We start from the raw sequence: 12,627 nt of genomic DNA, 5'->3' as shown, positions 1-12,627 counted from the left end.
ATACGTCTTTTGGAGCAAAAATTAATATACAACCCAGTTTTATTTTTGACCGGGTCGTATATTAATTTTTGCTCCAAAAGACGAATTAGAGCTGATTGTCCACCTAGGTCTTATTTTCGGGAAAATACGGTATGAGTTCCACCATACTTCAGGAATGCTTGCACTTATCAAAACTTTACAATATCAGTTTGTCAGAAAGACAAATATTAACTGAAAATTGTGCTTAAAAACATGAGAAAGTATGTAGAGTTCAGTTTCTGCAGACATGAGAAATAAATTGTACCAGGAAGAACAATTTGCTACATAAAGCTCACTTAATAATTTACTGGAATTCCGCTAACTTGGTGATTGTGCCAGGCAATGGATATTTGATTAAATTGAAGAAAATAACCTTAGAGTGCAAGCTGTTGAGAGACTGGAAACACGTGTATTAAGGTGAAAAGGGTGTGGTTCTTTTTAAAATAGAATTGTTTTTACAGTTTAGAGATCCCAATTTGACTGGTAGCTGGATTGCGTGTTTTTTTGTATTGTTACAGTAAGTAAATGACTAGTCAGAATACTAGCCAAGTGACATACGGCTGTGATTCTGGGCAAATTAATTTCTGTAAGCCCACGTTTTCTCGTCATGAATATCAGGCAAGAGGGGTGCCTGGCATATGGTAGTGGGTGCTCAGTGTAGCTACAAAGAACCCTCAAAACCGACTACGTACAGACAGATGATGCAGACAACTCGATTCACTGTGAGCGTGAAGCCGGATACACAGACAGGAGACAAACTGGTCCTCACCGAGTTACAACCTGTGTGATACTTGCTCTGCTTTTCAGTGGCTGCAGGAGCCCTGGAGAGAGAACAATTAATATAGTGGGTGGGGAAAGGGGCCGAGAAGGTGGCAGAAAGGTGACATTGATGCCAGCCTCGTAAGCATTCACAAGAAAGGAACAGGAAGGCGAAAACAGAGAGGAAAAGTGTGCGTTAGAAGGCACACGTAGAGTGGGTCCGAGTCACGTATGTAGCTGTAAAGTGCTCCTTCTGACATGTGAAGCAAGATAAAACCCTACATTTACATGTTGATTTACCATATATCCAACTCTACTAATTCTTGCCAACTTTGTATCTCAGAGATCTCAAATTAGATATCTGCTTGTCCTTAAAGTAGATAAACAGTGATTTCACTGGTTTTCCACACACAAACTATATACCATTTAACAAGGAGATTCTGATAACAACAGAGACCACCACACAATTTTAAATTTATAAATCTTGAGACTAAAGTCTTTGCAGTGGCTTACAGCGGTTATGCAAAAATTGTGGAAGATAAAAATGAAGAAGCCTACAGATTTTTGGAATACAATTTATTGAAAGCATTTCACATTAAAATTAGATTAGGCTCAAATACACGGATGTACAATTACATATAAAACACTATTATACTTTCCAAAAGTTTATAATGTTTACATCTTAGAATTAGCTATTTGCTTATAATTTGAGTATTAAGTAATGTATTAAGTGTTGCTATAATTATGTGTATATTTCTATTTATTTCAAGTTCACTGTTACATATTTAGAAAGTATTCATAAACCCACCTAGAATATATAAATTATTACATTTTAAATATTTACATTCAAAAGGAAAAGCCAATTGAGTGCTAAAGATATATATGACAAGATAGTTCTTTGTTCATACATGTAATATATTTAATGGCCCCAGCTTGCTTTGCTGTTCAGAATGCTAGAAGAGGGATTTGTACCTAATTCCTAATTCCTCTACACTCCACCCACATTTTACCAGAGTCAATATACAAAGCTGGCTTGGAGTCACTTCATGCAATTGAGCTTGTACTCTCAGTTTCCCAGAAGATGACTGGGAAGTCCAGATGATCTGGGAAGCCTCAAGGTTATGTCTCAGTTTGGAGACCTTTTTAATGAACATCAATAAAACTTAGCAAAACTAACGTGTGGTTAGCATAACTGCACAAACTAAGGCCCGTGTCAGTGGAATCGCTCATGGAGTGAGGCTCATGACAGACTGTATCAAAACTTCGAGGACAGGTCCTGCACCTGAGGAATGTACAAAGGAAAGCTTCCTTAAGTCCTCTAGGCTGGGCCAAGCCCCGATTCCTTAGATCTAACACTATAAAAACAGATGAAGCATGACCGATGCCGTAACATTGATTTCCTGGCTTCCTTCCATCGTCCCTTCCTCTAATGCCGCTGGAGGTTCTAGATGCAGGATGGCTGTTTCCACAAGACACGGGTTAGCAGCATAAACAGCACGATGCCAGCTTACTTCCCTCCCTAAGGCAAGGTCACCCCCTCATGTAAACAGTGGGAACCAAATAAGTTGTCACTGAAACAAGAATAGTAGGTAGTCACCGATTTCAAATGGACAAGGAACATGCCAAAATGGGGATAACTCTCAAATAAAACATTTCCAGCTTCTGTTGTAATTAAATCACCCAATGTCCAAAAAGGTCACTATCACATATTAAGATACCTTCGTAATGGCAAAGTGTTTTGACTACCACTTCAATTCTTTTACAGTAACTACTTACATAGTCAATATTAATAGGCATGAAAGCCTATTTGGGGATAGGTTGGATAAAACTGAACACAAACCAAGATTTCACTCCTTCATATATTAAATCACATATTCACAGGATATGAGAATAAAGTAACAAGCCCAGTGTAGGGTGTAGCTTGTGCTGACAAAGACGGCAAACCACAACGAGAGGAAATGCATTGCTCTATTTTATGATTAAAATCACGACTCAGCCTCAGGTCTAGAGACTCCTATGAACAGAGGCTCAGGAAGCCACTGTGCTAGAAGGGAAAGCACGGCATGGAGCCTCCAGGCACTGGAAAGGCACGCGACCTAGGGCAAACGACAGTCTCTCTGGGGCGCTGCTTCTCAATGGATGTGAGGACTTGTAAGATGCCTTCTAGGACTGACAGTTTACAAAATTAGAAAATTATGCAGGGCCTCACACATGTAAATAATTGATATAGCATCGAATATCAAGCATTAGAAAGCTCACTGAATGTTACTTAGTCCAGTTCCAAAATTGTTCAGATAAACAGTACTAACCAGCAAGTCTCAAAAGGAGGAACCTCTCTATGAAAATAACGGATGAAATAGAGCACGGGATCTGAAGAGTCAATTGGGAGAAGAACCCTGACAAACGACGGCTTCATACATCAGGAGCCCCAAAGAAAACGCCCCAGACGTCTAGTACAGGCACGAAACAAAACGTCTGCGGACTAAGTGCACACAGTTATTGCCAAGAAGACGCTGAACATACCATATACCGTATTACGAATAAATACAAGTACGTAAACAGAGTAACTTTTCATTTATTTATTTCTCTCCTCTCAAACACGTTTAAAAAATACCATTTTAGACACAGAATCACAAATACACGCAAGACAAAGTAGTGCCGGCTTGTTTCACAAAGGGCTTTCCCTTAATTCCTTTAGCTGCTTTGCATAAAATTCAAAGCTTTCCTGTTGAGGAGACAAAAAGGGAAGGAAGGTAAGATAAAATTACTGGCAACAGGTGATGGTACAAAACTTAAAAATCATGAAATACTGCAAACTGGCAGGAAAGACCACTAGGTCCCTGGCAATTGCGTCCCCTCAAGCTTCAGCACTCCTTTATGTCTCATGAAATCACCAGTTTAAGGGCCCCAAATTCAAAGGCAATGCTGGCATAGGAACCTCTGCTGTGTGTGCATGTGCACGTAGGTGTTTATACTGGGTATGAAAGGTTGAGGTGTTTGAAATAAACGTGGTATAGTGACTTTCAGGTCAATGACACAATAAAAAATTTTGCATAAATGATTCCTCTTGTTAAACAGAACAAAATAAAACGAGGCTTCCTAGGCAACCTACTGAATGGTAGAAAACATACGCAAATCCTATCTGATAAGGGATTAATATCTAAAATATATAAAGAACTCAGACAGATCAACAGCAAAAAAAATAAACAACCCTTTCAAAAATGGGCAGACGACCTGAAGAGACATGTTTCCAACAAAGACATACAGATGGCCAATAGGTACATGAAAAGATGCTCCCATACCACTAATCATCAGGGAAATGCAAATCAAAACCACCATGAGGTGCCACCTCATACCTGTTAGAATGGCTGTTATAAAAGATAAGAAATAACAAGTTGATGGGGATGTGGAGAAAAAGGAAACCCTCGTATACTGTTGGTAGGAATGTAAATTGGTGCAGCCACTATGGGAAACAGTCTGGACGTTTCCCCCCAAATTAAAAATACAACTACCATATGACCCAGCAATTCCACTTCTGGGAATATATTCGAAGAAAACAAAAACACTAATTCAAAAAGATACATGCATCCCTATGTTCACTGCAGCATAATTTACAAAAGCCAAGATATGGAAACAACTTAAATATCCATCAGTGGAGGAATAAATAAAGATGTATTGTACACACACACCCCTTCACATTACTCAACCATAAAAATGAATGAAATCTTGCCATTTGTGACAACATGGATGGACCTTGAGGGCATTAGGGTAAGAGATTAGACAGAAAAAGATAAATACCATATAATCTCACTTGTATGTGGAATCAAAAAAACAAAACACAAAACCGAGCTCACAGACATAGAGAACAGACTGGTGGTTGTCTGAGGTGGGGGGTGGGTGAAATGCGAGAAGAGGATCAAAATGTACAAATTTCCAGTTATAAAATCAGTAAGTCATGGGGATATAATACACAACATGGTGCTTGTTAGTTAATAATACTGTACTGCATATTTGAAAGTAGCCAGGAGACTGGTTCTTGAAAATTCTAATCACAAGAAAATAATTTTGTAACTGTGTATAGTGATGGATGTTAACTGGAGTTATTGTGGCTATCACTTTGCAATATATACAAATATCAAATCATTACATTGTACCCCCGAAACTAATAAAATGTTTTATGTCAATTCCTCAATAAAAACATTTCCTAGATGAAGAAATAAAAACAAACTTATTTAAAATGAGTAAGCAATTAACCATTCCATAATATGCTTGGCTATTGAAATATAGGCCATTAAGTCCTATTTCAAGTTGAAATGATGAGAAAAAAACCACTCCAAGGACATTTTATAAATTCGTATCTGTAGTTGAAGGTCTGAGACTGACCTTATATTTTAAACCTCAGCCCCAGAGGGCTAATGTTCTCCCACAGCCAAACCCTAGGCATGACGCCAGTTTCGTTCCCGAAACCCTCCCGTGAGGGTTCTTCACAGAGATCAAATCTTCATGTAATTAAGTATTCAACTTATTTTTTATACATTATTCTGAAGCATATATAAATCTGTAGAGGTAATTTTTTCCCCTTAATTAAGAAGTACTCACAGGGGGCTCCACGAAAGGGACAGACTCTCCAGCATTCTTCAGCAAAACTGCATAACGTTTCAGAAACAGATCATCCAATTTCATATTCTTTGCAGTCAAATTTTCATACAGTGCTTTGGCGGAGGAGACATCATTGTCCAAGACTGAAGAAAAAGATGTTAATCATAGATAAAGACAATGTTATCTTCCTCTTTTCCCAAAACACTTAGTCATTCAGAGACTCCTGGATCCCTTTGTCCCAAACCAAAAGGATACTTAACTATCTTTAAGCAAAAAGCCACATTCAGAATCTACAAGCTCCCTCACTCCTTCCCCACATCTCTCATTCAGCATTATTCACGATGAAAGAGGAGAAAAATGATATAAACACGACTATTTTAAAAGATCCATGATAGTTCAAGCGAACACAAACTGAAGTCCTCAACCATAGAGTTACGCACACACCACTCAACCTTCTTCTGCTTAAAACCACTTTAAAATCAAGCTAATTCAGGGACTGTTGTGGTGAGGGGCATGTAAATTATGCAGAAATCTGTATCTATATCAGTATCAGCTAAACAACGCCAAAAAGACTTTCAATATGGACTAGCCCGGTAGCTCAGGCGGTTAGGGCTCCATGCTCCTAACTCCGAAGGCTGCCACATGGGCCAGTGGGCTCTCAACCACAAGGCTGCCAGTTCAATTCCTCGAGTCCCACAAGGGATGGTGGGCAGCGCCCCCTGCAACTAAGTTTGAACACGGCACCTTGAGCTGAGCTGCCGCTGACCTCCCGGATGGCTCAGTTGGTTGGAGCGTGTCCTCTCAATGAGAAGGTTGCTAGTTTCGACTCCGGCAAGGGATGGTGGGCTGCACCCCCTGCAACTAGCAATGGCAACTGGACCTGGAGCTGAGCTGCGCCCTCCACAACTAAGACTGAAAGGACAACTTGAAGCTGAGCTGCACCCTCCACAACTAAGATTGAAAGGACAACAACTTGATTTGGAAAAAAGTCCTGGAAGTACACACTGTTCCCCAATAAAGTCCTGTGCCCCTTCCCCAATAAAATCTTTTTTTAAAAAAAGACTTTCAATACATTCTTTCTTCTGTTACGAAATAAGCAAATATGAACAGTTAGCTATAATGACAAAAAAAATCCATATATATTTTATCAACATACATTAAAAAAATCTACATGCATCTATAAAACATTAACAAGTTACACTAATATTTCACTTCGGTGGATGATGGAGTAGCCTAGGAGCTAGGGTTAGCTGGCTCTCCACTTGTGGCTGATTTGTGGAAAATTTCTAAGTTTATTGTTAAAATTGTAGGGGCTCTGCTAACAATCACTGCTGGTAACTGTTAACATCTAAGCCCCTAATAACCTGCTACCCTACACTGACGCTCTACCACCAATCCCAACTCTGGCAGCATCAGGGAAGCCTCCGGGATGTGGGAAGTTTAGGCATCATCCAGGGATCTCCCAAAAAGAAGCGAAGGTGCATGAGTCACCAGCTGTCACTGGAGATGAACAAATCTCTGCTGGTTGGGTGACGTCAATGTCCTCTGTGTAAATCCTTTGTTCCCCTCCCTAGGGAACCAAATCCTTTCCTGCCACTGTCAAGGGCTCAGCTCAAACTCTACCACCTTCCAGGAAGCTGCTCAGAAAATTCTTCCATCTTCCCTTCCTGATCTCCCTGCTCCTCTCCTTCCCAATTCCCAAGTAGGGTTACACAATTTAGTAGCTTTATGCTGTTTGACTCTATTTCATGTTATTTAGTTACTATTTAATATCTGCCAATTCCCCAAATGGAACTTTGAGAACGTTTATGATGATAGCTCTTTTGAAGTACCTCATGTTCCCCTCACAAGAGTGGAAAAACGGAGAACCAATTTATAAATTCTGACTGTAGTCTGTTATCCTACCAACAATAAAAATCAAAAAAGCGGGGTGGCTGGATGGCTCAGTTGGTTAGAATGCAAGCTCTGAACAACAGAGTTGCTGGTTCGATTCCCACATGGGCCAGTGAGCTGCGCCCTCCACAGCTAGATTGAAAACAATGAGCTGCCATTGAGTTTCCAGAGGGGCAGGCGGATGGCTCAGTGGGTTAGAGTGTGAGCTCTCAGCAACAAGGTTGCAGGCTGGATTCCCGCATGGGATGGTAGGCTGAGCCCCCGCAACTAAGATTGGAAATGGTGACTGGACTTGGAGCTGAGCTGTGCCCTCCACAGCTAGACTGAAGGACAATGCCTTGGAGTTGATGCGCCCTGGAGAAACACACTGTTCCCCAATATTCCCCAATTAAAAAAAAAATCAAAAAAGCAATTCTTTATTTACACCTTTACTCAAATGAGCAAGTCAGTAGGTGACAGACAGATGGGTGATCAAAACTTAGGTATGTTAACATTTATCTTGATTATTGAGTAAACTTGAGACTGGTTCTCTTTCATATGTCATGGGCTGGCAATCAGGTAACAAACAACTTATAAGACAGGAATTTCCACTGTGACTTAAGGTAAAACCTTGGAGGCCACTTTGTAGTTATTTCAAATGCCACTGCTGTTTCAAAGGCCTAAGTATGAAGGAGCAAGAAGGCAGGTCAAGTGATAGTCTCAAGTATTCACGTAATGTTTCAGGTGGCCGTGCCTTGGGGAGACTGGATTGGTTCCCAACATGTAAACCCAAGAGGACTAAGTCTTTTCAGGAGCCTAGGATCATACGCAACACACCTGGGCCCCTCTGAAAATACCCAGTGATACTTTTTTATGTTAAAGTTACATGAGTAATTTCATATTTTTCTTATATATAGTTTTAAAACATATTCTAAAGCTAAATAATTTATATCATAAGTATTTGATATTTAGGATGACTACCTTTGAGCTGAAGACTAACTCAGTTGACTATACTATAAATATTTAAATCACTTAAATAATATAGTCAGATTAAACTTATTACCATAGCTTTTCATGACGGAACCGTATGCTTCTTCCTTTTCAGTTAATTCAGGAATCAATTCTAACAAAGATTTTAATGCCGTTGACTAGGAAATTAAATACAGGTAATGTTACCAACAATTCAAAAGAACAGTGAAATAGAACACTGATATATAGACATTATATCTGAAAATCGTGACAATTATTATAAAAGAACTACCTACTCAATTTAATGGACTATTTTCCCTTTATATAAACACGCATACCTCACAGATATCACGGGTTCAGTTCCAGACTACTGCAAGAAAGCAAGTATCCCAATAAAGTGAGTCGTAATTTGTTTCCTAGAGGGTCTTGCCTTCAATGTGTAAAAAAAAAATGCAATCTTTGAAGCACAATAAAAAAATGTAATCTTTGAAGCACAATAAAATGAAGCACAATAAAATGTATCTTAGTAGTTTTATGTTGATTTGATACTTTACATCTAAAACAAGCATTTTTAAAAAGTTACATTTCCATGAATATTTTTCTAAAATATTATAAAGATTGCTTCTTTTGTCAGTTGGTAATCATAGCAAGAAGTTATGAGATCCCAAAGAAAGAAGAGATAATAATAACTGTATCTTAAGGTACCAAAAATTTTAAGTGAAATGTAAAGAATTCAATCAAACATTTTGAAGTTTCCTTTCTTAGTATGAGATGTGATCAAAAAAATACAGTGAATGTTTAAGTTAAAAAACATTTATTACAGTAAAAGACACATTGCCATTAATTCCCCCAAAATACTCCCCCCCTCGCTTCGAACACACTTATCCCATTGTTCTTGCCACTTTCAGAAGCAGTTCTGGAAGTCCTCTTTTGTGAGTATCTTTAGTTGCACTGTCGTGGCTGCCTTGATGTCCTGAATCGATTCAAAACATTTTCCTTTCATGGCCATTTTGACTTGGGGAAGTGCCAGAAGTCACACGGTGCCAGATCCGGTGAATAAGGTGGATGAGGACACATGGTAATGTTTTTATTTGACAGAAATTGCCATACCAGAAGCGATGTGTGACACAGAGTGCTGTCACGATGGAGGACGAAGTAAAGACACTCACGAAAGAGGACTTCCAGAACTGCTTCAGGAAGTGGCAAGAACGATGGGATAAGTGTGTTCGAAGCAAGGGGAGTGTTGTGAGGGGAATTAATGGCAATGTGTCTTTTACTGCAATACATTTTTTTACGTTAAACATTCATTGTATTTTGTGATCACGCCTCATACATAGAACATTTGCAGATCTCACTGGAATTTTTACTTAATTGCTTGTTTTAGTTCCACATCCTAATGAATAACAACTGAATATTTCTGAACACTCCAATATTGCTGGATAAACCATAAAGATGGATTTTACATAGCTTTATGCCCTGTTCCCATCTCACCCAAAGAAGCTAAATCTGGCTTAATTATTCTACTGTCAAACAGGCAGAGACTATAACTGGAATTTTTAAAAATCCTAACTCACTTTTTGGCATGTTTATTCAGTCAATCTACACCTGGGCCTGTATTTTTCAAGGGATTCCTATAATTTAAAGTCTCCTGGGAGGAATGTTCTAAACGGATACATTACTGTACATTTCCTGTCCCATCATCCAAGTAAAGCAAAGAGGTACTTGGCATAGCCCCGTACATGAAGTGACACGTATTTTTCAGATTCCTTATATTTTTTTAATCACAAATTCAAAAAAACAGTGTCTTTGAAAGGGAAGAAAAGCGGGCGGGGGGGGGAACTAAATATTTTCAAAAAGTTGTTTGTTATAAATAAATACATGAGCCAAAAATAAATTTGCAATTAGGTAATATATATTTTTTATAAGTGTGAGTTATGTGTGTGGGAGGTATGCAGAAATTAAAGAAAACATAGATCTCCCCGACTAGAAACAATCTAAGTATTTCACAATAAAACAAACATTACAATTGGCACTCAATTTGAAACTTCATGATGTACCCAAATAAACTAAGAACGGGGTTCCTGTTGCTCAACAGGTAAAATCAGATCTAAAATTATTTTTTTTGAAAATATGCTTTTATTCTTTGTTTTAACATCAAAAATAGGACTTGTTTGCTTTACACACCACACGCATACATCCTTTAGTGTACACTGTACAAACTGAGAACATTAATTTCTGGCACATACCAGTTTTAAAGCCAAGTGGCTAACCTAACCTGACGGTTTATATCTGATGAATGGTCAAAAATAGCCACCTGATGGAAGCAGTGTTTCTGCACCCGGAAACGTTCCAAGTGACCTGAGCAACAGGATTTTTATCTTCCATTTCTTAGAGCCCTTTCTTGGGGCTCTTGAGGCACAACTACGCACATGGAGAATTCACTTCATGAACTCGTTTTGCTTTTTCAGTGCAACTAAGGCGCCAGAACTGATTTTATATCAACATTTAAAATGTAAACAACTACAGACCAAAAAAGTCTTCCATCTCTCCAGCGCTTTAAGACCAGGTCCTGAACCAACAAGCTCTTACATCGTGATACTCAGACCTTTGAAGACTGGCTTATATCATCTCTAATTTGTGAGCAAGTAAAGCACAGTACCTTTCCTGGTCTCCGAGAACTCCTGATACAGAACACCAAGAATATTGGGGTTTGTTCAGCAATTGCACCACATCTCTAAAAATTGAAACATTATTCAGTTAAGTGAAGGTTTTTGATAAACAAGCAAACCAAGGTGAATATTTCCAATTAAGAAAGTTCACAATAATACAGGAATGTATCATTACCAATAGGAAGGCCTCATAGTCCATCAATTTTTTTAAGGCAAGAAAAAAGAAAACAAGTGCCAGCTATGCCAAGCTTTTGTGAATGTTGTCCTTGGCATTGCAAGTATAAAGTTTGTTTTAAAAGACAAGGGAAAAATTAAACTAATGCTTCAACAACCACAGAATAAGGTTTACGACTGCAAAGAAAGAGGAAAAAAAGAAACACTATTCCTCTCCAATTATACTGCCAAGCATTCACAAGTGAGCTAGGGATCATAAGGTTAATTATACATTTAATAAGGTGTCAGGGAGATAACTGCTCGTTTCTTTATAAAAATTAAAATGTACAAAGCAAGTTCTCTTTAAAGTATAATTACCTACACTTATGCATACAAAAGGACTGATTTCAATCTCTCTATTTTATAAAAGGCTTTCATTGCAACAGACAGCCAGTGCTTGAGAAAGAGACAAAAGTTAAACTCAAAAAAAAAAGTTTATATGACAGACCAGATAAATCAAGTGTCTATCCAATGTTAGATGCTATAGTAAAATCAAATATGGCAAGACAATATTTTAGTTTACATTCTTCATAGATGTCATTCTCTTAAGTTTCTAAAAGCACATTCCTCTTTCAAAGCTTTAAAACATTGTCAATACTAAAACGAACAGTATAAAAAGAACTTTTGGGGACACATAGAACATTTACATTATAAACTGATGTTTTCGACATCTGTGAATAAAGTGTTCTTCACCACAGCAAGAATAATCTTTTACTGTTTGACAAGCAGGTAAAGGATGGGTAAAGGACTTATCACTTGAAACTGAAAGGATGAAAACGAAAGACTGCTGCTGCTGTATCAGTACTCAGCTGTCACCAAGAGCCCCTAGACAGGCCGCTGTGGGGAAATGCAGCTCTGAGGACAGCGGGCAACATCCCTGCATCCCTGTAATCTCCCACCCCAGGCTGCTGTCCGTCGTGCTAGCAAGAGCCTGGAAAGGTTCTGGCTCAGAACAAGCTGCTAGATGAAATACCAAGCTCCACTTTCTAAAGCGGTATCAAAGCATGTGTTACAATGGAATGACTCCTGCCACGTGCATAATTAGATATGCACATACTCATAGTAGGTACACTTAGATGTGTACATGCAAAGATAAAGCATTGGAGTTTATTGCTTTCAAGGCAGGACTTGTAACACTATAAAGTCAACAAGATAAAACAAAGAAAAAATTCCTGAAATCCCTACCATAAATTGCCTTTTCTGTAAAAAAACCAAAAACCAAAAAACAAAAAATGTAAATGAACCAAACAAAACAAGAAAACTCCCAATTAACTGGAATTTCTCTCCATCCAGAAACAAAAGTATCAAAAGACTTAGAAGCAGAGCCAATTTACACTTTGTACAAAACTGTTTACAGAGGTATTTCTCAGGCATTCATTTTAAACATGGCTTGGATTCTGCTGTCAAACAAGGCGAACTTTAAGGATTGAAACTGGAGCGCGAGCAAGTGGGTCATTTTACCATCCCTATCTCCTGCTCGTGAAAATGTTAAGTGAGAATCATACTATTTACTATCAGAAATTGGTCC

At 38.4% G+C, this 12,627-nt stretch overlaps 1 protein-coding gene across 1 annotated transcript in view; it reads right to left on the bottom strand.

The window, feature by feature from the left end:
- Positions 1-1,343: 1,343 nt before the first annotated feature.
- LRPPRC (leucine rich pentatricopeptide repeat containing) overlaps positions 1,344-12,627 on the bottom strand; it is a 96,525-nt gene continuing 85,241 nt past the window's right edge. The window contains exons 35-38 of the mRNA XM_081068594.1: positions 10,877-10,951; positions 8,312-8,396; positions 5,377-5,519; positions 1,344-3,502 (exon numbers count right to left, since the gene is read on the bottom strand). Of these exons, the coding sequence (XP_080924720.1) occupies positions 3,446-3,502; positions 5,377-5,519; positions 8,312-8,396; positions 10,877-10,951 (360 nt within the window). The 3' untranslated portion in view covers positions 1,344-3,445. The remainder of the gene's footprint in view (positions 3,503-5,376; positions 5,520-8,311; positions 8,397-10,876; positions 10,952-12,627) is intronic.

The sequence above is a fragment of the Rhinolophus hipposideros genome (genome assembly GCF_964194185.1).
Source record: "Rhinolophus hipposideros genome assembly, chromosome: 12".
NCBI lineage: Eukaryota > Metazoa > Chordata > Mammalia > Chiroptera > Rhinolophidae > Rhinolophus > Rhinolophus hipposideros.
The sequence above is the reverse complement of the archived record's forward strand: the minus strand, read 5'-3'. Positions and strand labels throughout refer to the sequence as shown.